The sequence below is a fragment of the Drosophila albomicans genome, chromosome 2R (assembly GCF_009650485.2).
Source record: "Drosophila albomicans strain 15112-1751.03 chromosome 2R, ASM965048v2, whole genome shotgun sequence".
Lineage (NCBI taxonomy): Eukaryota > Metazoa > Arthropoda > Insecta > Diptera > Drosophilidae > Drosophila > Drosophila albomicans.
The window spans coordinates 17,783,292-17,810,490 of NC_047631.2; the positions used below are offsets into that span (position 1 = coordinate 17,783,292).

General features: G+C 44.1%; 3 protein-coding genes across 8 annotated transcripts in view; 1 reads left to right on the top strand and 2 right to left on the bottom strand.

Moving 5' to 3' along the window:
* The first annotated feature begins 268 nt into the window (after positions 1-268).
* LOC117573359 (serine/threonine-protein kinase greatwall) lies at positions 269-4,299 on the top strand. 2 transcript variants are annotated; one of them, XM_034256486.2, is made up of 7 exons: positions 273-778; positions 907-1,749; positions 1,811-1,990; positions 2,058-2,210; positions 2,509-2,684; positions 2,750-3,579; positions 3,643-4,299. In XM_034256486.2, exons 1-7 carry the CDS (start codon positions 629-631, stop codon positions 3,906-3,908), a joined length of 2,598 nt encoding a protein of 865 aa, XP_034112377.1. In that variant the 5' UTR covers positions 273-628; the 3' UTR covers positions 3,909-4,299. The 2 variants fall into 2 exon arrangements, with proteins under 2 accessions (XP_034112378.1, XP_034112377.1); XM_034256487.2 differs by lacking the exon at positions 2,058-2,210 and having other exon boundaries at positions 269-778.
* LOC117573358 (ectopic P granules protein 5 homolog) lies at positions 4,264-13,101 on the bottom strand. The gene is made up of 16 exons (XM_034256485.2): positions 12,971-13,101; positions 12,145-12,908; positions 11,802-12,087; positions 11,267-11,736; positions 10,710-10,937; positions 10,256-10,655; positions 9,385-10,202; positions 9,181-9,324; positions 8,941-9,118; positions 7,913-8,880; positions 7,337-7,793; positions 6,518-7,274; positions 5,741-6,458; positions 5,364-5,684; positions 4,732-5,307; positions 4,264-4,677 (listed from the first exon to the last, which is right to left on the bottom strand). The coding sequence occupies exons 1-16, from the start codon at positions 12,995-12,997 to the stop codon at positions 4,365-4,367; spliced, it is 7,425 nt and encodes a 2,474-aa protein (XP_034112376.2). The 5' UTR covers positions 12,998-13,101; the 3' UTR covers positions 4,264-4,364.
* A 551-nt stretch (positions 13,102-13,652) lies between these two features.
* Positions 13,653-27,199, bottom strand: part of LOC117573998 (sodium-coupled monocarboxylate transporter 1) — a 37,354-nt gene continuing 23,807 nt past the window's right edge. For all 5 annotated transcript variants that reach the window (XM_052006426.1, XM_034257548.2, XM_034257547.2 and 2 more), the window contains 9 exons: positions 23,829-24,046; positions 23,604-23,751; positions 16,863-17,037; positions 16,261-16,396; positions 15,519-15,678; positions 15,082-15,300; positions 14,651-15,029; positions 14,447-14,589; positions 13,653-14,384 (listed from right to left, as the gene is read on the bottom strand). In XM_052006426.1, the coding sequence (XP_051862386.1) occupies positions 13,916-14,384; positions 14,447-14,589; positions 14,651-15,029; positions 15,082-15,300; positions 15,519-15,678; positions 16,261-16,396; positions 16,863-17,037; positions 23,604-23,751; positions 23,829-24,039 (2,040 nt within the window). In that variant the 5' untranslated portion in view covers positions 24,040-24,046 and the 3' untranslated portion in view covers positions 13,653-13,915. The remainder of the gene's footprint in view (positions 14,385-14,446; positions 14,590-14,650; positions 15,030-15,081; positions 15,301-15,518; positions 15,679-16,260; positions 16,397-16,862; positions 17,038-23,603; positions 23,752-23,828; positions 24,047-27,199) is intronic.

Here is a 27,199-nt window from a genome sequence, read left to right on the forward strand (position 1 = left end):
TAATGTTATTTAGGGGAAAAATAAGTAAATCTATAAATGTTACCCCAAGGCAACAAGAGTTAGCGAGTCGAAGGCCTAGGCTAGTACTCGTTAACTTTGGATTATGTTTATATTTTTCATTATGCATAATTTTGTAAATAAATAAAATAATAGCAAGCGTTTGGATACCTTTTGAATTTAAATGATTGAAAACAAAAACAGTAATTCAAAAGCAAATACTTTTCATTTTGAAAATATTAACTATCGTACTTTTCAGTGTTTTATACCAAAAACTATCAACTACGGTCTCACATGAGTGTTTTGTTTTTTGAAAACCAACGTGCATTTTTCAGAGCTGCCAACCTGCGCCGCAACACAACCCTGCAAATGAAGAATTACTCAACACTGCTTTAGAATTAACTAGGATCGACGCTCTGTTTAAATCGCATCTTTGAAAATAGTATACATTAATTAACATAAATGCTGTTCAAGTTAAACATAAAATACATAGAATTGTTAACGAAATTAAAGAGAAGCATGTGAAAAACAAAAAGAGTCATACAATTAAATCAAATAAATATTTGCGCGCGTGAACCGCAAAGGAGCAACAACAAACTCAGGATTACAATAAAAATCAAGTGATAAAAATATGGAACACGCTGATTTGGCGCAAGTTGAGCCGCATATTGACTACAAAACCCCAAAGAAAACAAATTCGCTTCTGGATAGCGAGGCATTATTGGAGAAAATCAACATTTTAACTACCAAACCGGAGAATCAATCGCACAATGCACAAAAGGTACAAAATACAGTTTACAGTTACAGTGCCACACGCACAAAACTACATGGGGTGGTGCCGTTACTTGACACTAATATCAACGCACATAACATTTTTATTTGTCTCCGTCTCTCCCCTGTCCCCTGCAGCTGCCTACTATTAACGACTTCGCCATCATCAAACCCATCAGCCGTGGTGCCTTTGGCAAAGTCTTCCTCGGCTACAAACACAACGATCCCAACAAACTGTTTGCCATCAAGGTGATGCGCAAATCCGAGATGATCAATAAGAATATGGTCTCCCAGGTGATCACGGAACGTAATGCTTTGGCCTTGTCCCGCTCCCCTTTCTGTGTAAATCTGTTCTACTCTCTGCAATCGCTGAGCTCAGTCTACTTGGTCATGGAATACATGGTTGGTGGAGATCTTAAATCGCTGCTGGCGATGTATGGCTACTTTGACGAGGCCACAGCACGCTTCTATGTGGCTGAAATTGTGATGGCGCTGCAGTATTTGCATCAGCATGGCATTGTGCACCGCGACATTAAGCCGGATAACATGCTGCTCTCGGCCACGGGTCATGTGAAGCTAACAGACTTTGGTTTGAGTAAGATTGAAATGCGCAGGGATCTGGAGATATCGGATCTGATCAATTGCTCGCCTAATTTGAATGCACGCACGCCAGGGCAACTCTTGTCGCTCACATCTCATTTATCCTTTGGCTCGGAGAAAAAGACGCAGGATTTCGGTAGTTGTGGTGTCGTGGGCAGCAACAGTGCTTTGTTGCCAGTAGCTGGAACGGGAACCTCACATCTAATGCAGGCCATCAATAAGCATAGCTTGATCATGGAGTCGTCGGACAGCGAGGCTGACACATCGCTCAACGATGCGGAGAAGACGAGTGATAGTAAAATCTCTGGTGTATCGCCGTTCTTCTCGGCAGAGGAAGTCAACGTGTCCATCACGCACACCTGCAATACCAACACCAATAATGTAAATATTTAGGAAATATCCTTTGATTAGAGCTTTCTATTATTTCTCGTACTATTTGTAGCTACTGGACAGCAGCGCATCATCGTATCACACCTGCACTTCTGCGGAGATTAGCAAGAGTTCGCCGCCGTTGGAGGAGGCAGCAGTAGCAACAGCCGCGAGCGGTGCTCCGGCGACCAGCAAGCGACGTGTTGAGTTCGCCTTGGATGTGATCAGTGGCAGTGGACGCGGCAATTGCGAGGTGAGCATTCGCTGCATTTTATTTCTAAATCAACATTTGCATATTTATCCATTATCCATTCAAAAAGGGCTGCAAATTGGCCGAGCAGGACAAGCACAGCATTGTTGCTGCCAGCAGCGGTGGCAGCAGCAGCGGCGACTCTAAAGAAATCGCCAAGTTGGAAAAAACAAACGAAGTTTCGTTTGAGTTTTCCATGGTGCGCAGGCGTTCGCTCGACGAGGTGCGTTGGCTACTGTTCCTTGTCTTCCCTGTTGTTTGTGTGTGTTTCTGTCTGTTTATTTTTCCAATATCAGTTTGATTGCTTGTCAAATATTGCAATTAGTTTAAGAGGAAAGGGAAAATTTGTATAATTTGACTATTGATAAAGGGCAGAACAAATTTATCTCCTTCAATTAGCATAACAACTTTACTCTAAATCATTTGCAAAATACGTAGCCACTATTTCCAATAGACTTGTCAGCGCTTTAAATCACAAACTACAACAATTTCTAATAATACTCTTAATGTGATTCAATCAGCGCAATCGGAATTTGAAGCTGCAGGAGGATTCTGGCGTCTCGAGTCGCAAAGGGGACGACAATTCCAGCTGTCATCTCAATCTAAACAGCGAAAGCACTGCTTCGTCCATTGAAAAAAATCAGGAAAATCTCAGCCAGTCGAAGGAGGAATCCAGCTGCTCCGATTACTCGCGCAGGTTCACATTCACTTATATTGAAGTTCTTCTATAGCATTTATAACCCAATCAATTCTCCCTTGCAGCTATAACCTGACGAATAATGGCAATGAAATCAGCGGCATTCATATGAATTCACCATTTCGCAATCTCTCCAAGCATTTCAAGCGTCCCGAATTTTTGCGAGGCATGAAGCGTAAAATCAATCTTGTCAATCGATCGGATAACTTGTCTAGTATGGAGGTTGACGTTGCTGGTAATGCGAGCGGCAGCTCAGGACTCACCCAAGAGATCGAGATTCTCAACATTGGTAGCAGTACGCCAAAGAAACGCAAGGCACGCTCCTCTCCCATACGCGGTGTGCTCAAGGTGCGTTCGCTGTCTGATGAGGAGTTGCCTATGCAACATCTGCTCGGTCCCGAGACCAGCGTGGCCAATGTTGTCTTCTCGACCCCCGTGTCCTCGCAAAAATTGCCACGTCGCGATGGCGGCTTATTGGGCAAATTGAAGGCGACTCGTTTTGCTTTGCCGCTTTCAATTGAGAACAAGAAGCGTGAGCACGCAGCCAAGGAGAAATTGTCCGCAGTGCAGTATCACCTGAAGCTGGCTGATGATCCCACTATGTCGCCGATCAACCATGGCGTGGGCAATGTGCCAAAGACGCCCAAGAACACCAACATGAATGTGAATACACCGTTTCGAACACCGAAGTCGGTGCGGCGAGGCATGCGCGTCTCCAATGAACGTATTCTGGGTACACCAGATTATTTGGCACCAGAACTATTGCTGAAACAGGGACACGGTCCTGCCGTGGATTGGTGGGCGCTCGGCGTGTGCTTCTATGAGTTTATGACCGGCATTCCACCGTTTAACGATGAAACGCCTCAGAAAGTATTTGACAACATTCTTAACAAGAGTGAGTAACAAAATGATCTATCACTTAAAAACTTTAGTACAATTGAATACTTGAATACTGCAGATATTGAATGGCCGGAAGGCGATGAGGCTTTGTCACCGGACGCCATGGAGGCTGTGGAACTAATGTTGACCATGGAGCCCGCGGAACGTCCGGCTGCTAAGGAAGTGCAGCAGATGCGGTATTTTGCCGACATAGATTGGGAGAACATTGGACACATGGAGCCGCCGTTTGTTCCCACGCCCGATAATCCCACTGACACTGGCTACTTTGAGGCGCGGAATAATTTGCAGCATCTGCAACTGTCCAACTTTGCACTCGATGACTGAATGCTGTCCTCTGGCGGAGCCGCGGCTGCAAAACTATCAACCCACTATCTATAAACAAAATTTCAACTTTTTAATTGTATCATAATGTGTTAAGTGTTATTTATATGCTAGCTATAGAAAAATTTGTGCTTGTGTAAGTTTATTTTAATATATAAATATTTTGTTATATCGTTCGACATTAGCTACAAATATTTAAACCCTCGGTAATCCTCATTGTAATCATCCCAATCGAAATGTGTCGCCATCGCGATCATGTCTAACTACGCTTAAACAAATAGCTCCAAGTATATCCACGATAGCAAACTAATTCAATTATACAACAAATTATATACACTCATTTTAAAAAGAAAAAAAATACAAAATAATTGATTTAATTGATTAATAGACAAAATGATCACTTTATTTTCCTCTTATACAAAATAACACAATTGGCTGCCAAATAAGATATTTGATTAATTAGTTAGCTTTAAGCTTAAAGTTGCAGTCCCACACCTCCGGTATTGTCGTCAGGAAGCTCTGCTCGTAGAATACATCGATCAGGCGACAGATCAAATGCGGCACAGATTGCAGATCTGGCAGCGGTTGTTCCTTCATGATGCTTACGGCGCGAACAATCAGCGGCTTAACATCGGTGAACTTTTTGTTGGCCAACAACATGGCCAACTCCCGCATGCCGCTTTCGTACTCCTCGCTGGGCAACCTCAGATCACGACTGGCGGGGAACAGCGAAAATATGATGCATGCTAAACAGCGTGTCAATACTTTGCGTCTACAAAATGAAGAATTATGGTAAGCAAGTAACGATTCAATTTCACGCACTTACCTATTGGTAATGTTCTCCGATTTCAGGCCAATTACTCCCAGCAGTCCATCGCTCCATCCTTCCGCTTTTGTTGAGGCTATCTGCAGGTGTCGTGCAAGCATGCAGAGTGGTTTCTTAATTAGCTGCGAAGTCTGCAGTATCTGGCAGCCACGTGAGATGATCAGACCCCAAACGAGAGCCATACGCGGTTCGGTTTGTGGATCGGTTTTTAGATTTTCCAGCAATTGCGTGACATCCTGTAGAAAAGTGATTTTCTCGCCATCCGTCTCGATTTCCTCCAGTTTATAGAGCACAAAGACGTGCAGTGAAAAGAAGTAACCGCCCTGCAACACCGGCATCAGCTCCAGCTTTGGCAACGACATTTGTAGCGCCTCAAACAATCCTTGCCAGCTGGGCGCATGCCACGGCGCGTTCTCTGTAGACTTGCGGAAATAGCATTCGATGCTGGACTCCAGCAGCATGTATATGCTCGATATATATGTATTGAGATGTCCAATTGCTGGTAGTGCGGCACACATGACTGGATTCGCTGGTGCACAATGTTGTTGCCAGCGTACCAACGTTTTAATGTGAAGACTGCCAGAGAGAATAGCCGTTAAACCAAATGAATCAATCATTTAATATTTTCTTACTTGGAGATTTCCTCGCTTTGTGTCTGCGTGGGCGCAACAAGTTCCAGCATCAGATTCAGCGCCTCGCGACGCTGTTCCTCCGGAGTACGATGCTCACTGACGCCGCTAATGGCCTGATCAATGGATTGTAGCAGTTGGAGAAAAGCATTCGTAAAGCTACGTTGTCCCTCCTTGGTAGCCATCAGTTTGGTGTGCTTCGCTCCGCAGACACGCTGCATGCGAACGATGGATCGCGTGTAGAGCATGCGCTTGGCTGTTGCCTGCACCAAGGCACTTTGGGCGCTGCTCTCCGGCAGCATGGCGCAGGCTATGCGTAGAAGACTGCAGAAATGATAAAAAGTAAAGTCTGGTGTTAAGTTTACTTGGCTTGTACTTACTCCAGAACTGCTCGATCTGCGTAGTTGCTTTCGTTGGGTAGTTTTAGCACAATGGCAGGCTCCACGGTGGACACGAACCACTTGAACAGCTGCTCCAGTTCGCTGTACTCTACAAGATGCCAGGGATACTTGACGGCATCCTCAAGTATCTTGCTCGTATTGGGATGCATATGAATGTTCGGTTCGAATGCCATCTTTATAAATATGCCAAAGAGTCGTGAGAGAATTTCTGGCGATTGCGGCATCTGACCAAACCAAGCATTCCAATCGATTCTGATAAAGATGTGTCCTAGCATAGCATGTGATTCGGGCACAAAGCGTTGCAAGCTATCGTACAGCAGCTCAATGTGCTTGGCCGGCGGCAGGAAACGTTCCCAGGGTAGCTGAGCCAAACCCTCGTGCAGTGGCGACAACACATGCCTGGCTACATTGGGCTGGGCAAAGTGATGCACATACCAGGCGAAGGTGTGCTCCAGTATTTTATTTGAGGATGGCAGATATTGAACCACCTGCAGCACACTCACAATGAACGAGCGTATCATGAGCTTGCTGCTGTCCACTTGTGCCTCGCTCCAAGGCAGCAGTATCTTGCCTTGCTCTGGACTTAGCTGACGTATCCAATGCGCTGCGGCGCCAGCTCCAATTTCCGTGTTTTCTGTGTAGGGAATAAGCCAAGGAGCATAGGTCTCCACAATAGATCCAAAGACAATGTCGCTGACTGCAAGCCAAAAAAAATTGGTCAAGTTCTTCATCTTATGTGAACTTTAGGTTACTCACTCTGATCTGCTAGCAGCTCCTGGTAGCTGCAAATGGCGGAAGCGAGCAACACGTGAGCAAAGCAGGTGAACCACATGACCAGCGGCTGGCAGTATTCCTTGTGTTTGGGATACAAGCCATGCAGTCCGTGGTGCAGTCGCTCCTTCTGAAAGTGGCGTGCAAACAGCAGCAACGTATCCGTCGCTGCCTTCAGCGTGAATAGCTTCTGGCGTCGCGCAAAGTCCACGGCCAACTCATGGAGCAGTGTCTCGCTGCTCTGCAATGCTAGCGTGGGGCTATTGGCGCTCGAAAGCAATGCGTTGAGCAAATCTAGCAGCACCACGGGCATCAGTTTCTGGTCGGAGATGCGATCCAGCACCAGCTGCATAACTTCGCCATAATGCTGCGGAAAATCGTAGGTAAAGATGTGCACCAGCTGGCGACGAAACTGATCCTGCAACAGACTGCTGTCTGGTTGTGACCAGGACTCTAGGCCCTGCAGTACCAACATCAGAAGGCGATTGATTTCACTTAATTTGGGCTGATACGCTTCTAGCCATGAGAGCAGATCGAATTTGGAGAGCAGCACAAAAAGAATTTTGGTATCGCACCGCTTCAAATGGGACTCGATGAGGAAATTGTACATTTCCAAAAAGTGCTGGGCATCGGTGCGACAGGGCACAAAGACGCCAGATAGCAACTCCACAAGATCGCCACGTTGCAGCGCCAATTTTAGCACTTTCAAACCGTGTGCCGCTTGCTCCGCTTGAATGAATACCTGTGATATTATTAGAAGATCATTAATAGTTGCAAGAATAGCACATAGAATTTGCTACTTACGCCCAGTTCCTCCAGCATATGGGAGTAACAGTCATTGGTGGGCGGAAACTTCATTGTCGTATCGTTCATATTATCCACAACATGGTAGAATATGTCGAGTCCAATATCGGTTGCGCTCGCATTCGCTGACTGCGCCTGAACCAACAGCGTAATGCAATCGCCAAGCTCAACGATGGCTTGGGCAAAGCCATCTACATTTAGTGCCAACATCTCCTCAATGATCTTGTCATGGCGATCACGATTCTGTTCCTGTTTCCTTGCAATCTGCTCATTGCGTCTGATGTGTTCCCCCTCCACTTTAATCGTCGCGGCCTGAGAGCAGTTGCGTTTGAAAATCAAGGATGTGCACTCTTTGCGTCTCGTGTCCACGTATGGAACCATTTCATACAAGGCGGGAACGCGTTCCAGATAGTTCAAGTTCAGGGAATTCATTTCGGAGGTGTTGTAATGTACCTTGCTGTAATTCAGAATAAGTTATACAAACAAGTTGAAAGAAACAACGACAAATATCTCTATTTGTCTGGGAAAGCGATGGGTACAAAGAGTACATATATTTGAGTTATTTTAACATCTTACTTGGCGGTGCTGTTTAGCGTTTGTATGCGACGTTTCAGCTCGGACTTTGTTTTGCCATCGATGGGTTGCTTTTGGATCTGCTCTGGATGATGGTGATTGGGCGCTGGAAGCCGTTTGTCGTACGTAGCCAGATGATTCTTGATGCGTTGAGCGGGTGTTAAACGTGGCTTGGGTTGCAATGGATTGCGTAGTGGAATATAATTATGCGTGCGATATATTTTAGCTGTCCATTCATCCGCTTGCTGGCGTTGATCCTTGCGCAAATCGGCCAGACACAGATACTCTGTCCAATGGGAGACATGACCATTGAGTAGCTCGCGCAGCTTTTCGCTGTTGTATTGTGCTGGTAATTGGGTGGCATCATTAGCAAATCGATTGATCTGTGTGTCCTCCAACCACAGAGCACAGCTCTGCATTAGCTTGGTGCAGCTACGATACATGTAAGCCGTGGCCTCTTCCTGGGCACGCTTGTTGGCAATGGCAGCGTAATAGACTTCGGCAGTCTTGAGTTGTGTCTTGATCGTTTTCATCAGTGGCACATTGTGCTCGTAGAACTTTTCGGCAACGCCCATATTCTCATTGGTGATTCTCACATCACATTCGACGGGCACACGCCACAAATAGAGCTCAAAGAACTTCTGGCACACTATCGGAAAGAGTGCGTGAGTGGTGTCCATTGTGGAGAGCAGCTGAGCGTACTTGTAGATGACCAGCTGCCTGGCGGGAAACGCATTCGACTTGCTAAGGGACAGCGTTTTCTTTAGCGCTGCCTCCACAGTTTGATTCCCCAGTTGTCGCAGCAATTCGGGCCAAAAGCGTGTATCCTGAAGCCGAAATTCAATGTCCAAGAGCACAAGATTAAGCCAGCAGTATTGCGGTGATATTTGTGGAACTGGCGAATTGGCCTGACCGCCAAAAAATCCTTTCAATCCGGTCGACTTGGGCGGCGACTTCCAATCGGTGCAGTCCTAAGTAAGAAAAAGGAAAGTTAATAAGATTTTAAATGTATGTAGCTTAGAAGGACGCACCTTGAAGTAGTTGTAGAAGAACTCGAGAGCTTGCACACGGCAATCGGTGAACTGATAGGAAATGCATAGCATCTTGTCCAGCAGATAGAGAACATGCGTGTTCTGCGCCCAATCAGGTAGCGTTGTAAAGCAATTTAGCCAGACATTTATGAGATTCAGCGGTGAGCAGAGGCCATAACTGTAGAAAAAGCACAAGGCTTGATGAGAAGCGATCAACAGTAAAGTATGGAATCTACTTACCTAGTGTAGGACACAATCTGATGGTGCAGCATGTTGTCCAGCAACTCGAGAATCGGACCAATTGAGTTGGCAAATACCATATCCTTGGCCAGCTTCAGATACGTTCGATCCGCATTCAGCAATGTGATGAGTAACTTCTGAAAGCTATGATAAAACGTGTGTAAAGTGATTCCTCAAAATCAATATAATAGTTTTAATAGTTACCTTTCGCAGTTCGCCAGCGTATCGGGTGTTTCGAGGAACAGCGGTATGATCAGCTCCAGACAACGAATGACAGCTGCATGGCGATGATCACTGATCAATTGCTGCAGCAAATCAAAGCCATGCTGGCAAATCACGGGTATGGAATGGCCATGCAAACTAACAAGAATTCCCACATATAATGCCAGTGGTCGCTGCTCAGTGACACCCTGCCAGATCATGTCCAGGCGCTGCAAGTCGGGCACAAAGAGCAGCGGCTCCGTTGGATGCTGCAGCGTACGTTTCACTGACTCGATGCTCTGATCCATCAGATGCAGTCGCAGCATGGAAACCATGCGCCAACACCAGTTGGTGAATTGTTCGCGGCTGGACTGGGTCGAGTCAATCAACGAGGACACTTGACGCACGCTCTCAGAGATGCCCGAGGCACCAATTACCTCGGGAGTGTATTTGGTAATAGCTTCGGTAACTAAGCAGGCCATGCGCACGTGTATGTTGTGAGGCAGATAGAAACGACCCTCGACATCGAAGCCCCAGTTAAGATGGCCAATGATAAGGCGTGCCAATAGATTTTCGGCTGCCTGATAATCATAGTGTAGCAGCCAGTTCGATAGCAGCTCAAAGCTGTCCATCGTGGGACGCCAATTCTCTAGAGGCAATGCCTTGAATAGATATGCGGCTTGCTCTGTTTCAGAGAAGCGCGACTTTAGCTGCAGCAGCAGGCAATCCAGGAGATCCTCATAGGCTAACGTGATGTTGACAAGCATATCGCGTGCCGTTTTATAACAATATTCTCGCGTGCCTTGATGAATGAAACCAATCTGTGCCAACAAAATTAGTAAGGGATAAGCTCCGAAGTGTTTGCACAACGCACCTGGAAGATGGTGAGACAAATGATGCGTATAAGTGGTCCATCCTTGGTCAGGTCACGTTCATTGGCCATTTCGAAGAAGGCCTGCAGCAGATAGAACATATCCTCGGGCGACACATCCGCATTGGCCACATCAAACTTGCTCCAGAACTCCATTTGATAGACAATCTCCATGTCCGTTGAGATCTTGGTGTTCAAATCGCTGGGAAAGCCAACATTGAGGTAATAGAACAAATGCCAAATGATGTCGGCATTCAATGTTCTGTAAGGCAATGTGGTGAAATACTGCCAGGTGCCCAGATTGCGAGATCGATAGATGTAGCTGCAAGCACGCATTAACAGCGCCTGCAACTCGAGCTCAATGCGATCGCACACATCCTGCGACTTGCGCAGTTTGTTCTGCCTGTGAATTGGAAAAGTTAAGAAATTGAAGATGAATTTCTATAACAGTGCTTACAAAAAGAGTTCGTGATAATCGGCCACGTATTGCAGAGTGTGCCGCACCAGGCGCCCTAAGCGCTTGGCCAGCTGCTTGTAGCGTTCGTTGTTATAGGTCAACATGCCCTCGCCGAGTGTCTCCAGCAGTTGGGCAAAGAATGCGACCACGGTGAGCATGCGCTGAGGCGTTATCATGTCCGGCTCAATGATGTAGTCATCGAGAAACTTTTCAATGCACATGGCAGAGCTGTAACAAAGGGAGAACAATACTATTATAATGAAGAGAAATAAGTACAGAACAGGCCATAAATGTTATTAAAATGAAAACATGCTAATAAGCAATGTAAGGAAATGGTTAATGGGAATGCAGTGGAAACTTAAAACGATACCGCCATAAATAAGGTAAACTTAATTAAATAATTGCAAACTCAACTATGTTTAGTGATAGCCACCGATCTTAACGATTTAAATAAGTTAGCAACAAGTTTGATCCGAAGAAAGGAGCAGTTAAAAATTATTTGTTAGAATCAAGAATTACACAATAGATGAACGAGAGAATGTGAAGCAATTGCTTACGTGAAGAGCTTGTCGAAGGGCAGCTGATTGAGCAGTGCGATTAGATCGCCCTCTTTAACGCCTCCGTATTCGCCTGTGGGCGTCAATGTATCCTCGCCATCCGAGTCCACCACTGTCCAACGCTCATTACTGCCTGTGGCATCCGACAGCTCCTTTTGAGCCTGCGCCTGAGACTTTAAGTATTCGTTGCGCTTCTTGATCGGCAGCAACAGTATCTGTAGAACAGCGACACAATGATTGAGCTCAGGCGAATTCAATGACAGTGGTAGCTCATTGGGCTGGATGCCCTTGGGCTTGTTTTGCCTTGATGTCATGCCTGGAAGCTGCAGAAATTCGGCTGCCCAGATAGCGACGCCGTTGGGACAACGCAAAATATTGAAGAGCAGAAACCAATGATCCTCCTTGGTGGCCAGCAACAGCTGCAAGGCAACAAGCTTGCGCAGCCAGATCTTTAAGTCGGCATCAAATTGCTAAAAGAGACAAGAAACTTCAATTAGTTTTAAATGAAAGTGAAATGTAAGCTGCAAAGGATTACCGCATTCGGACTGGGACGGCGAGCAAAGTTAAAGAGTATTCCAATAGCGCGTCGCAACTGCGCCACACATTTGAGAGCATTGTCATCCAATCGCTCATGGAGCTCAATGGATGCCAATGGATCTACATGAGAATAAGCACAGAGCTCGTTGATGATCTGATCGATGCGCACCTTGGATGTCTTTGTTTTTATCAGATTTGTGGTGTATGTGTGACAAACTAAACCGTAGAGGTTTGTCAGCTTAGCTGATGCCACCTCTAGCTTGACGGGATCCACTTTATAGATCCTGCAAAGACAGCAAATAAGTACGAAAATGCACGTGACTGAGAAATGCTCAACTTACTCATAGGTTTCGCTCTCTTGCACCATATTGCTGTCCCCGCAATGGCCGCTGAAGGTGCGTGTCACCGATTCGCTGATCCACACTTGCTGCTGCGTCTCCCCGCACTCCTTGCGACGCTGTTTAATGTCATGGAGATTGGACGACAATTTGCCCTGCAAATTGTAGTATTCCAGCAGTTCCAAATAAAGAGGATCCGTTTCACTGGACTCAAGCAGTGTGTTCATGAGGAATTCCAGCTCAAAATGCTTGGCCAACTCCAGATCGGGACATTGATAGTATTCCCGCAGCTGTTCGCTGGTAAACGGCTTCAGATGACTGCTGGCCAAGACAAAGCCCGTGGAGCGTGCCACTTGTGGCTTGTAAACAATCTGCGCCTGTTGCTCCTCGATGAGCGCATTCGTTAAACGAATGGGCTGCAGATTGGGATATTGCACGAGCGGCACGCAAGAGACGGGCGCTGTGGGGGCACTGGGCGTAGCCTCCAAAATTTCACTTTCCTCTGTTGTTACTGGCGCTGTTATCAGATCGGGGTCTACGTCACTTGAAATGCAGCAGTCATGACTAATAATATTGGCCGCGGCTTTGCTATTGCCACTGCTGCTAGCCACTCGTTCCAATTCTTCCAACAGTGAAGGCGCAGTCGACGCATTTTCGTCATGTCTTTGTTCTTGGGCTCTACTTGTTGATAACTCATCGTGTTCTTCTTGCTCTTCTTCTTCCACTTGCCTACGCTGCTCGCTGTAGACGCTTTGTTTTTTGGTTTTCTATGGTTACGTTTTGCTTATAACGTGAATTTCACAATTATTGCAATATAACTATTACTTACTTTTTTTGGCTTTGCCAAAGTTGCCATTATTTATTATTTGCAATCACTTTGTTGTCTATTTCTGACTGCTCCAGTGTTTTGCGCCTTAAGCACATCAATGCGCCGCAAACATTAAAATCCCCCACAAAAATCATGTTGTCAACGTCAGTGTTGGCAACAGCGACTTTTAGCTGTTTTTAATCGAGCTAACTCTGATCAAAAAGGAACAATAACATTAATGAAAGTAACAAAAATGAATGACCCTTGCCTATTTTATTGGTTTGGAACTAAAATTTAATGTTTTATACGATTAATTTTACTTTAAAAGCTCTATACATTTTTAGCTGTTGTATTTATCGAGCTAACTAACTGTTGCCAGCACTGTTGACGAACAGCTGTGCATGGGCAAGTTATCGAAAAACAGCTGAGCGACGAATTGGGTAGATGGGCAGCACTGCAAGCATAAATATGGGTTGCACTTATCTACGCTGCGGCTTGACGAGAATTTAACGAAACATTTTAAATATGTATTTGAAATTTAATAGCCGTTAAGTGACAAACGAAAGAAACTTTTATTTTAAAAAGCTTTTAAAGCATATTTATAATCATTTATTTCTCGTTTTAAAATAAGAAATTAAAAACCACCCGTTTTCATTTCGTGTCAAAAAATTGTATTTTTTTTTATTTAAATAAAACTCTTAAATAATGCAGAAAAATGTTGGTTGAGCTTATAATTGAGTTATTGCCTTTGCTTACACATACATAAGTACAAAACACATTTGTTATTCTACAAAAAACGCAGAGCGAATATCTATCAAAGACTTATCTGCTAAATCTGCGTTAATTGTTTATACTCCTTGTACAATAAGTAATCACAGCATCTTTATCGACTCCACTTATGAATTGGTCTAACTTATGGCTTAGCTTATTAAAATACAAACTAAATAAAGACTAAGGTTTGACTCCTCAGTAAGTCGTCTTTGAGCCCGTATAACGATAAACGCCCGTCTCGCCAGCGGGAACCGTGTCCAATTGAATTCGACTGCTACTGCAAATGGAAGTGCGACGTTGATCGCCTGTGTTCTCATTGTTTGAGCTTGGGGTCGTAAAGAGTACAGAAATGGGACTGTTCTTATCCTCGTTGCCATCGAAGGCATGATTGACCTTCTCCACTTTGCCGCTGGTTGTGGCCGATGAGGTGCTACTGCTGCGACGATTCAGACCCGATTCCTCCTCGTGCTTAATGTAATATGGTTTGGGTACATTCAGGCGCTCGTAGCAGCGGAAGATGAACGGATGCAGCAGCTTGGCATCGTACTCATCATCCGCATGCTGCGTCAGACAGCTGATGAGTGTGCCAATGAGCACCGTCAGTGCTGTGCCAATCAAGCTGTAGTACATGAAGCTAATCGAGTAGAAGGTCTCAAGACCAGTTCTGCAAAAGACGAGCACAAATGTCAGCTGGACAAATCATCTGCAACAATGTTTGCAACTTGCCTTTCGTGAGGAATTTGTGGGGTGGGATCCACAAAGGTTTGATTGTAGCCGTTGAGGGGTGTGTGATTCAGCAGCCAAGGCAACTCATCGATGCCGCTGCTGGGTTTTGTGATTGCCCGTGAGAAGGTAAAGTTAGAGCACCCCTAAGAAGTATCAAAGCCATGTAAATAACACAAAGAATGCATCATTATTTTTCCGACTTACCTCTGTCGATGTGGGCAGCATATTTGAGGGCTTGGTAATGGTCATGCTACCGCCAATGATCCAGAGCACAAATGCGCAGGCTGCAATCATGCCCGCTGATGTGCCCTTCCAGTTGGCCACCGGCACCATCATGGCGAGGATGAAGCAGCCAAGCAGCGGTCCCGAGGTGGCTGAGAACACAAGCAACGAGGACTCGATGACACCGTTGAGTAGTCCAACTCCGAAGGCAACGCACATGATGATCAGCCCACAAACGATGGTGACAATCTTAATAATTTTTAGTTGTTGCTTGTCGCTAAGTCCCTTGAATTTGGGCATCTGTGAGATGAAATCCTCCCAGCAAACGGTGGCCAGTGAGTTCAAGTTGGACACCATAATACTAAAGAAATATGGATTAGGTAAGTAATTAGAGTTGAGACTTGCAGGCTTACCAAAGTGCGCCATTGAAAAGTGTCGCCATGAAAATGCCCACAAAGCCGGGCAGAAAGCCGAGCTGATCTTCCACGAAGAATGGCAAAATCTCATCGGGTTTTTTAATGTAACCTTCAGCATAGGGATCGCAGCTGATGTAGGTCGAGTAAATAACCATACCGGAGAGCCAGGAGAGTGCAAAGAACAGGAACACAACGGGCACATTGCTCAGCATCACACTGCAAGTGAAATTCGAAGTTTTTTTTTTTAAATCGATAAATTTATATGTGCTGCTCATACTACATCGATAGAAACTGCAATCGATACATTCAATGCAGCTTGCAGATTCTGCAGTTACTATTTTGCTGGTTATCGATATCTTCAGTAAGGTTATCGCACTCGGCACTAGCTGTCGTTTTTTTGCAAGCTTAAAATGAATTGCATTTTGTTAACTCACTTGCGCACTTCCTTTAGTGACTTGAGACTGACATAACGCTGCATAAAGTTTTGCTGGCAACCGATCTGTGATAACGACATAAAAAGCTGGCCCAGCCAGGCGGATGTGGTATCGACGCGCACGGTTAAATCTCCGGTAAAGTTCCAGAAGCTTAGACGACCTATGGACACAAAAAACAGACACAGTGTGAAAAAGATGCCAAGGACGTGTTGCATAAAGAGGCAGTTGCATGGCAGAACAAAAAAAGAAAACATTTTTTTGTGGGACACTTTGCCACGTCTCCATATGCGAATATTCCCAGCTCGACAATTGGCCCAATGACAGGCAACAACAACTCAAACTCGGGACTCATGTGACAAACACGCTGCCCCATCAGACATTTATTACTGTCGTCACGCAGGCTGCGTTTGTGCCACACAGAATCATCCACAGATTGGTGGAGGAGGAGCTGCTGCTGCTGCCGCTGATGCTGCTGCTGTTTTATGCTGTTTTTATCATCATCATTTATGTGCATAATGAGCCGACGCAGCAGCAGCAGCAACAACGACAACGACAACACAACAACAACAACAACAACCTAAAATGGATGCCATTTTAATAGTCATCATTCGTCAGCAGAAATTGTGTATGAAACTGGGGCAACTGGGACACACACATGGAATGACATTTGAAAGGACTCGCTAATAAGCTGCCATGATCAATCGTGGAGCTAATCTCGTGTGCCCATTGATTGCTTACTTACCATTGTCGCGATTTAGTTCATAAACCTTCTTCGGACCACCGCTGACTATTGTGCCTTGAAGACAGACAGCCAACGTAACCACCAGAATAGTTATAGTTTGGATCACATCCGCATTGATGGCTGCCTTGAGACCACCCTAAAGATGAATCAAGTAAGAAAATTATAGTAGGATTGTAAGAGACCTTTTATTGATTTACTTAAAATCTAAGATGCTCGAATTAATTTGTAATCGAAAAGCTTAGATATATTGCTCTACTTAGCAATTTATATTGACTTTCGGTAATTAAATTTTTGATTTTTATGGTCTGATCTTAATGAAACTAGCGGAATTCAAATCTATATTAAAATCAAAAATAAACTTTCGCAGGACATTGGGCTAACAAAAAAATCCAAAAAGTTTGATTACGCTATCTAATATAGTTTGTTGGTAGCTAAGCAGATAGACATACTATTAATACGATTCAAAAAATATATATTTTTTTGACTTCGATTTCGACAAACTCATTATACTCTATTTTTTTTTAGGTTTTTTTTAAAAGCAAAACGACTAAAACCAAATGAAACCCATGTGAATATAGCTCTAATGCGAGTGTCATACTTACGAGAATCGTGAAGAATATGCAGATGATGGACATGCCCGTAATGGAGGCCCAATAGGGTATGCCAATAACTGCGGATAGCGCCACGCTAGGCGTATAGACGGTGATGCCCAGATTGCAGATTTGCCGCACAATATAAGTGGCAGAGGCAAGGCAGCGAACGGTGCGACTCTTGAATCTGTAAGGTAAAAGAATGAAGAATGATTAAAATGGTGACAGGTGAGTAGAGTGCTCCACTTGAGTCTATGGTAATTCTTAGGTGGTGTAGTTGTGGCTCGATTTACAGCGTTAATTAAGCAAGCGTCTTTTGCCTTTGCTTTGGCCTTTCATTTATTTACTTTTATTAGCTGCGTTTATTAAAGTTTTAATGGGTTTGGCCTTTTTATGTGCGCACACTTCTTTTTGTTTTTGTTTTATGATTTACTGCAGCTGTAAAACGGGCGGTAGGCGTGGCAGCTTGCAAGCTCAAGTTTCCGACGTGCCACAAATTTACGACAGCTAAGCACAAAACAAAAAAAAAACATGAAACAACAACAAGCAGGAAGAAAGGGAAACGGGCAGCGCATTTTGCCAGCCAAATTGGCGAGTTCGTAACTCGTTTTGATTGTTTTTATAGTTGTGTCGGGTTTTTATGAGCCTCCTCATTCGGCTTTTGCCTTTTGCCGGCACATGGTTATAAAAATTTGTGTGTTAATTTGATGCAAAATGCGCGACAAGGCGCCAAGTGGCCCTTCATCAAAGGAGGCATCCAGTTTCAGCTTCTTGCCTCGTCTAATGATCGTCCCCTTAAGAAAGGGGTCTAGTTTTAACCGCAGAGTTTCCTAGTGAGTGGCCTGAAGTGTGCTCCGAATATGTTTACACCCATTTTTATGCATACAACTATTTTTAAGACAACTTATATTTAAGTCTAAAAATTGCATTGTTTAGTTTAGTTGCGAGGGTATTTTCTATTTGAGACACAATTTCTGTTTATCTTTTTTAAGAACTAATAAATATTTTTATTGAGGCATCAAATGCCACAGCTTTGTGCCGTGATTTCCTGTTAAATCCACTTTTGAAACAATTTCGTAGAATTTGAGAAGCTGCCAAGTTAAGGCTTAGGTCTGCCCTAAAAAGTATGCTATACTTAACGCACGAAATTGAGCATCAGCTTCGTGCTCTCAAAAGTATGCTATATTTAATAAATTAAATTGAGCAGCAGCTTCCATATGCAAATACTTGAAGCAAACAAATCTATTGAGTGTGTGTGTATGTGTGTGTGTGTGAGAAATCAAGCTGTTGTGGCATTAGTGGCCAAATTATAGCTCCACTTGTCGCACACATGAATCGTATCTCTGTGAGTGTGTGACTGCATAATCCACTGCTTGTGTATGCGTGTTTATGTGTGTGTGTGTGTGTTGGCTTTATTGATGGCATACTAAATGATTAATGGCCAAAGACAAATACATATTTATTAGTCTTGTGTTGTCATCAAGCCCAGGCTTATCTGCATGTTAATGCTGCCTCGTTTCAGCTGCGTCTGCTCAATCATTTGAATGATTGGACAGCCAGCCCCTTTTAATGAGGAGAGGGAGGGGAAAGGGTCAGTCAGGTGTGCACTGCTGCATTGTCTGTCACGTTAATGCCACAATGCTTTGCATCTAATTGCAGTCAATGGCAAAGGCAAGTGGCTTTTTTCACACAACTTTCGCAAACAATGCTTGACAATCAATAAGCAAACATCAATCAATAACTTTCATCTTGATGCGCGCATTAAATGCGCTTAATGCACATTATGTATTGCCATTTGTGAATGCAACGTTTCTGTTTGAGCGGCTTAAGAGGCTTACAACAGTTGACAGCAGTTGTACAACATGTCGTATGCGGGATATGTGATATACTTATATACATATATATTTTAATTATGGCCAATGCGCCGAGTCAGCTGAGGCTGATGGTAAATAGTGAGTAGCTCATTGTCAGCGCACACTCGTAATGCCAATGGCCGTGGCTTTATTAAAAGGCCATTAAGCGGGACGCAATTGGCGTGGGCTAATAATGGGTATCAAGCGTATGTTTGAGGCATAAACCACAAATTGCAAAGGCGTGCCAATTGCAAAGCAAAATACAAGAGAAAGCGGGAGTGGAAGAAAAAGAAAAAATAAGAGAAGTGGAAATGAAATAGACAAACGTTTATTTAGGCATTTGCACATGCTGCTCTTGTAACGGAAATTGATAAAGAAATGTTATTGTGGCAAATGCGCACAAACACACACAAACACATACACACATACACAGCATATTGTGGGCATTCTCATTCTCATACACGTGTTTGGGCGGCCAGCAGGACATCTCTGGTTGCCTCCTCTTGCCTCGCATCGCCTCGCTTGCGGTCAATTTTTGCCTGATATGTCAATTTAATATGATTTATGGGATTTATTGTTTCTTCGTCTCTTCTTTTGTGTCTTCCACTGCGTGCGTGTGTGTGTCAGTGTGTGTGTGTGTTCGCTTGTAGCAATTGTTTCTCATTTAGCCTGTTAACATCGTGTTCATCACAATAAGTGCTCTGCTTCAATACACCACTGCCTTTCCCTCTCTCTCTCTCTCTCTCTCTCTCTCTCTCTGTGCTCCCTCTATGTGAGTGATGACCCTAGGCTATCGCTATCGTTCCTGCCTGCCCTTCTGTCCGCCCAGCAAAGTCAGTTGACTGAGCGCTGCCTGCCACACAGTGGGTGGCTTTTGTTATACTTTAATTGATTTGGCCCCTAGCTCCTACTCACTTGCTGCAGCATTTATTTCACTATATACATATATATCTCTCTCTTTGTCTGTTTGCTCTTTATTTCTTCTTTATGCGCGTTGTATCTGCATTTAATCTGCAATTGCATTGCACTGTGTCTATTTAATGCGGTTACGCTGTCTTAACTGAGTCGCGAACGTCGCTTAATAACTTTAAATTAAATGTAAGTGCCGCAAAGTATGCAATAATTGCTGCAGCGTTGCCTGCGGCCAAGATGCCAACCGAGCCAACCAAGCCAGCTAGCCAGCATTCATGCAATTACCAGCAAGGCCACAAGGACGATCCACCCTGAGTCTCTCCCTCTCCCTTTCTATCTCTCTCTCTCTCTCTCTCCCTTTCACTCCTCTGCCTTGCCTGTGGCAACGTCAATGACCAGCTAACCTTAATGGCAACTGCAATGACAAAACCGGCAACGCTTATTTGCAAGGCTACGCACGTTGCTGCCCCACTTGCCCCACTTTGCGGCCGTTTATTGAATGCATTACTGGCTCGCAGAGCGCGCTGTGGCAACGCTTAAGACTGTCTTAGTCGTAGTCACTCCTTGACGCATTCGCATTCGCAATTTGCAATTTGCTGTGGACCGAGCACATCATTTATCAATGCGGGCGCAAAGCCGGTTCACCGCTTTGCTTATGAACAAAAGCATAAATTAGGGTCCAAATTTAATATGTCAGCAAGCGAGCGAGCGAGCAGAGTGAAGGAGGTGGGTGTAGGAGCAATCTAATCGCTGTTCTGGGAGCACTCGATTGCTGTGGTCCATTGCGTCGAGTTAATTTTATAATCAAAGGCGGCTCAGCTGCCATTTGGGAGCTGCCTTTTGATTGGATTAAATGCCTCGCATAAATAAACATAATCAGCAATGGGTTTCTGAGTACACTGAGTGATAAAAGCATACGCCCACATATGATGTGTGTGTGTGCGAATACCTAAAAACGTGTTGCTGCCAAAACAACTTTGTTGTCTTTGAATTGCAAATCGTGTTGCCACTTACTCGCTGCTGCTGTTGCTGTTGCTGCCGTCATGCCAAAAAATGTCTTTATTTATGCGTGCATGTTTGGCCCACTTTATTTGTCTTTCTCTCTGCCCTTTCTCCCCACTCTATATCTCTCTCTTTCTCCCTTTCGTTTTGCTTCTTTTACGAGCAGACGAGAACTAACCATCTTTGATGATGTGAGTGTGTCAGGCACTTTGTTCGGCCCTTGTACTCGTAAATATTCAAGCGGAATTCAAATGCATTCACTCACTTGCGAGTGCTCTTTTTCTCACTTTGTTGTCGTTGTTGTTCGTATTAAGTGCCAAAAAGTGTCTTTATTGATCCGCAGCCAAAACAAGCGTCAAATAAATTTATTTACTGCTGCTCCCTCTCTGGATGTAATTGTCTCTTATTCGAACTCAACTCAAACTGCAACCACACACACACACACACACACATGCAGAGAACACCCACAACACTGGGTTGTGTCAAGAACTCAACTAACTTGACCATTGAACCACACCGAGGGCAAAATGCCAAATACTCGTATGTAACTAGTGCTAGGCTACAAATCTCGGCCACCTCGCAAAAGACTCGAGCTCGAGCTCGAGCAGGAGGCAAAGGCCATGTGCTGAGTGGCAGGCGTCACTTGCGACAGGCTGCTGACAAGTCTGCCAAGTCGAAGCTGCTTGTGCGTGTATGTGTGTGTGTGTGTGTAAGTTGGTCTTGGCCACATCCCAGCAGGAAATGTGGCCATGCCACAGCACATGACCACTATACTATACTGAAAGTCTGTTGCTGCTTTAATAAAACAGTAATTGAAATTTCCCTAAGCGCTGTCTAATCTTAAAGATTGTATTAAGTTTGCTGCCTTTTTCATTAACTTGTCAGGCACATTTTCACCGGGCAAAGAAGCTGCTCAAAAATCAAGTATACGCAACTGGGTTGCTTTTTTGTTTTTGCAAGTTTTCGGTTGTTGACTCACTGTGTGATTTGAGGGGGTGTTAGAATTGCGTGGCGGGGATGTCTGTCAACGCGAACTGCTACAGGATGCCACTGCCATGATGGGCTGACAGCAACAACACGCGCTATTTATAAACATTATGACACAAACGAATTGTCATACAATTTGTCAACAGCCAGCCCAAGTGTGTCAGCATGTGAGAGGGTTCTTTGTTTCTTTTCTTTTTTGTATATTTTTTTTCCCCTCTTCTATATGTACTCAGTTGGCTTCTTGGTCTTTATACCCTGCCAAGTTAAGATGTCTTAATCTTTTGACTCGACATTTCTAATCATTAATTCAGTTGAGAAAGGATATAACATACCCTTTTTGCACTCTCAACAACTGCTTAACTTTTAGGCATAATCATCAGATAAATGAAGACGTTGCTAGAGTATCTGGAAGCTGTTCAATTTTGATTGCGGTGATTCAACTTGTTTTGCATTGTCATAGTATGTCGTCAAAGTCTTTGTCCTTCCTCATCTCTTGCTTGTTGTTGCCATTGTCTTTGTCTTGTTAGCAGAATGGAGATAGATAGAGAGAGAGAGTGAGAGAGAGTAGTGTAGACCGTCTTTGGCAATTTGTAGCATATTCACTTATCGACCCCGCATCCCTTTTTGCTGTCATCCGTTTTGCCAGCCGATTTTGATGAAGTTGTATGCATAAACATGTCGCGGCGCGCCAGTTGCGTTGACAAGCGACAATGAGGCTTCAAATTTGTAACAACTTTTTTGTTGTCCGGGCAACATCTTGTATTTGTCGACATCTCCCTTTGCAGCCCTTTTTGGGGTTGTCGTCTGGAATGTCATTTGGTTGTCATCAAACTAAATCGCACATGAAAATTCACCATGTGTCTGGAATGCTCGTATGGGACTCTTGCCTCTAATCGTAACCCACTAACAACAATGCTGCTAACTAAGATTGATGGCAACGGCAAACGCAATAGCAAACTACTTCAAGTATTGTATTCGTATAATTAGCTCAAGTGCAAGTATGTCATGGCAACGATAATAAGTCGAGTTTAAGACGTGACTCGCGCTGATTAGCGTATGTCATAATATTCAAGTTCATTTCTTTCCAACTGATTACAGCGAAATAGATGTTTTCAATTGCTTGAGTAACTCGCTCGCTTGCATTTGTTGACAGCAATCAATCATTTGGCAACATTTGAATAATTTCTCAATTCCGTAACAGGTTTTAGACAAACAATCTTTGCCAGGCGTCCAGTCGCCAGTTGCCAGTTGGCAGTTGCCTGGGCCGCTGCCAATTAAATTTGAATCAAATTATGCTCAGCATTCGCTGGCTCTCGTATTTTTTGGCCATTTGCCTCAGGCGGTGGCGAAGAAGAAGAAGAAGCAGAGAAGCAGCAGCGTTTTGTCAGTTTTTGGCAATTAATTGAATTTTGTTGTCGAAACTGCAAACATTTGATAACAAATTAGTTTACTAATTTCAATCTTAAAAAACAATTAGGCTGCTCGGCGATAAGGCGAACAGCAGACTAGCGGCGACAACTTGCGACAGCCAAGAGTCGACTTTACGCGTGGGACTCGAAGTCGTGTCCTGTTAAGGACTAATGTATAGATTATTTGGTGCGCCTTTGTTTGGACACTTGCTGTGTGTTTTTTTTTTCGAAAATGTTATTTAAATTTATTTAGCAAACGCGGAAAACGAAACAACAACAGGCTGTTGTCCTTTTGCTCTGGTCTCTGTTTAGACTCATTTGGTCTCTCGCTCTTAATGAAGAATAAAATGGTGCTTGGGCTCGGCGATAAGAAGGGGGTTGTGTCATTGTGTCTTTGGCTTGTGCGTGGGCGCGGACGTGGGCATGGGCGTGGTCGTGCGACTCACGACGCATTTGTGAAATTAAAATGAATGTTGAAATAACAATTTTCATGTTGTCGTTTTGTGCTAATTAAATGTTCTCTCTTTTCGCCTCCACATTCATTTAGTGGGTTTTTTTTCTCTGTTGTTTTTGTGAATGGGGGAACTCACCTGAGATCGATGTACTGATAAACCGAAGTGATGCCCAGGTTGAAGTAGACGGGCACAAACATGAAGCAAACAATGGGATATGCACTCATCATGCCATACACAATCTCCCACATTGCGGAGCCACGATAATAGAGTTCACTTGGATAGCCTGCACAAAATGTTAACGGGGGAGGAGGGAGAGAGCATATTAAATGGAGTCGCATAGTTAGGCTGCGTTTTACTTACCTAAGACAGAGCGTACGCCGAGTGTGCCACGAGCTATGGAGATCATGACAGCCACAAGAGAAACGCCGCCGGTGGCAAAGACATAATCTGCCTTGCTCTGTTGCTGCTTTTTGCCAAAAATGCGGGTCCAGAGTGGCCCCAAGACGGTAAGCGCTATAAATGCCACAAACATGAAGTAATCCCAACCCAGAGTGCTCAAATCCTTGGCCATTGTGGTGCTGGAAAAGATAGTACCGAACAAAACAGAGAAACCAAAATAAAATATAAGCTAAAAATGCAAAAATCAAATGGCAACTTGGTCAAAACAACTTTTCGCTGCTTGCTCCACTTCTCCACTGCTGGGGTGGTTTATTGTCAAAACGTTTTCTGGCGCAGTTGAACATGTGCATATTAGTCACGCTTGGAGCACATAGTGCTCCCACTTCCCCCCACTTCCAGACTGCCGTTGAAACTTTGTCCACATTGTTGCATATCCGCAGGCGCGTGGACAGTTTGTGCGGTGTCCCAATGGCAGAGCAAGGCAACAACAACCAGCAACCCAGCCACCCGTCGCGTCATAACCCGTGCAACAAGCCAACCAAAGCAATCAACAGCAGGAATAGGGGGAGATACAGGAGTGACAGGAGAGAAGGGGGGGGCAAGTTGGCGCCGGGGCAAATGAGTTAAAACAAAGCAAAATGTTGCGCGCTACAAAATTTATGGACTGTGTCCTTTGCTCGCACCGCTGACATTTGTATGCATGCCAGGCAGACAACGGAGCCTTGCTGTCTCCTTTTACCTATGAATCTATGTACCAACTGCACACACATCTGCATATGTGCGAGTGTGCGGGTGTGCGAGTGTGTGCCTTGGTTTAACTACGACAAGTTGGTAGTGGTCCACAAAGCGCGCAGCTTATGTGCGATTTGGGTTGCAACTTTGTGTTTTTACTTGTACTTGAAGTAAGGACAAAGCCAACTGTTGATCTGCTTGTGTGCTGAGCGCAAAAATATTATATGTATGTAGTCTAGCTTACAATTGCTAAGCTCGAAACACACACACAAAACTTTAAGACTTTACGTTTTTCTAAAAATACCTGCTCATATTATGTCTATAAAAAGCTCTAGTCGAAAAAAAACATTTGTTTACATAGTACGAAAAGTACAGAACAAAAAAGAAAAACGAAGAGAGATAAAGATTTTAAGAGTAGACAACCTTGCACGTAAATAAAATTGTTGATAATATTCTTGGGCATGATAAAAATTGGGAATTTTTTTGTTGGCTATTTATAGCAGCATTCGTTTTTGTTTTGTGTCGAAAAGAAGTAAAGTACTTTCAGTTATTTGGGTTTTTCTTTTTGCATATTGATAATCATTTGTAGTACTGTTTCATGTGTGTGTAAGTCTTTACAGCTTGTATGGAAATTTATTATGCATTTACAGTTTTGACAATTTCTTGCCTATTTATGCAAAATATTTGCGATGGTATCGAGCGTTTTACTATCGATATTTCCGCACCTTTTGTTTTACTTCATGCACTGCAACAGATGTGTTGATTTTGTTTAAAAATATTATCTCAAATTACGCATTCGCTCCATTAAATTGTAAATTTAATTTGCAGCTGAGTCATTCGATCGTCAGCATCATCATCAGCATCGTTAACTGTTTTGATGTCCAACTAATTGGCACATTTACCATATGCACATGCGAATGTGTGTGTGTGTGTACGTTTCTCTCTCTGTGTTTGTGTATGTGTCTGTCATTTGCCATCCTTTAAGCTTTTATCTGACACTCTGTCTGGCTTTTGTTTTGCCTTTTTCCCCTACACAAACTATTAGTCATGTTTTTTCAGTATTGTTTTTCTATTCTTTTTGGGCGTTTTTGTTTTTGTTTTTAGTTTACTTTAGGTGTAGAGAGTCGCATTTAAACTGCACAGCTGCCCGGAGCTGACAGCTGACCAGTCACAACTGTCCGCTTTTTCTTGACCATGTGATAAGCAACGAAAGCCAAAACCAGAGAGACGCAGAGACGGACAGACAGACAGAGAGACAGACACAGGGAGCATAGCCTGTGGGCTAACAAAGGTCGACCCCATTGTGTGTGTGAACTTGTGCGAAAAATGTTATTTTCTGCTTGCTGAGCTTAAGCAAATTATCCGTGTTGCGAGCGCTTTGTTAACAACTCTCCTGCAGCAGGTGCCTCTGGTGGCTGGTTTTAGAACCAGGACTTATGTCCAAACAGCATCAGTAAAAAAATGCATGGAGATGGAGGGAGACATCATTTCCAATAGACAACGACGACGACAATTTGGCGCACACATTTTCATCATGTGTATGCAAAGTGGCAGCCAAACCAAGCCACACGTATGCATAAGTAAGTAGAGCGATTTGAACCACACTCACACACACACACACACTCACACACATCAGACTGACTTTCCTAAAGCAGAGAAGAAGTGCTGGGTTGCCACTTGAAAGTTTCACATGGCATATAATAAAAGTGTCGCTCAAGTAGCCCATCGACGTCGACGGGGTGCAAAATGTTGCAACCGGAAAGGAGACGACAACGACACTGACACATCATCAACGCTTGCCAAAAAAAAAAAAAACACACAGAGAGAGAGAGAAAGATTCGCCTCTTTACCCGCTTGGCAACTTGCAGTTAATATTCATGCACTTTTGGCACAGCTTGAAAAATTATACGAAACTTGGCGACATGTGTGAGATGAGATGACGAAGGAGTCGTCGATGCCAAGGATCATAAATTATAAAGCAGCTTGTAGCAGCAGTGGCAACAACAACGCCCAAAAAAAAAAGAAAAAATATCATGGAAGATGGCATTGTGAGTGTGTGCCTGAAACTGACAGCCACAATGGAAAGTTATTAAAAAACGGAAAGACACGCGAATGAGGAAGAAGAAGGGGGAGGGGTGGAGGTGGAGGTGGAGGGATGAGAGAATCCCATAAACAAAATTTATGCCACTCATGAAATATTCAGCATGCGTGACAGTAGCTGGATAATGCGCCAAAAATTCTTCTTGTCCAATGAAAATATCAAAAACACATTTGCAAAGACGCCACTTAATTTGCTATTGATGGCCACCCCAGCCACGCCCCGTCTCTTTGTCTGTCTCTCTCCATCTGTCAGTCTATTCATTTCTCTCTCTTAATATATATATATATATTCCACGACTTTTATTTTTTTGCTCTTCGTGTTGGCCATTTGCTAGCTTGTGCCCTGTGTTTCCGCCTCTGTGCTTGCCCACTGACAAATTGAAAATGTAATTTAGCCAAAGTGCAGCATTGCGTTGCATACTTTTGTGCGCCGCCATCGCCACGCCCTCCAGCCGCGTCTCCAGCTCCAGTTGCAGCTAGTGTCTGCCAGTGTCTTGGCC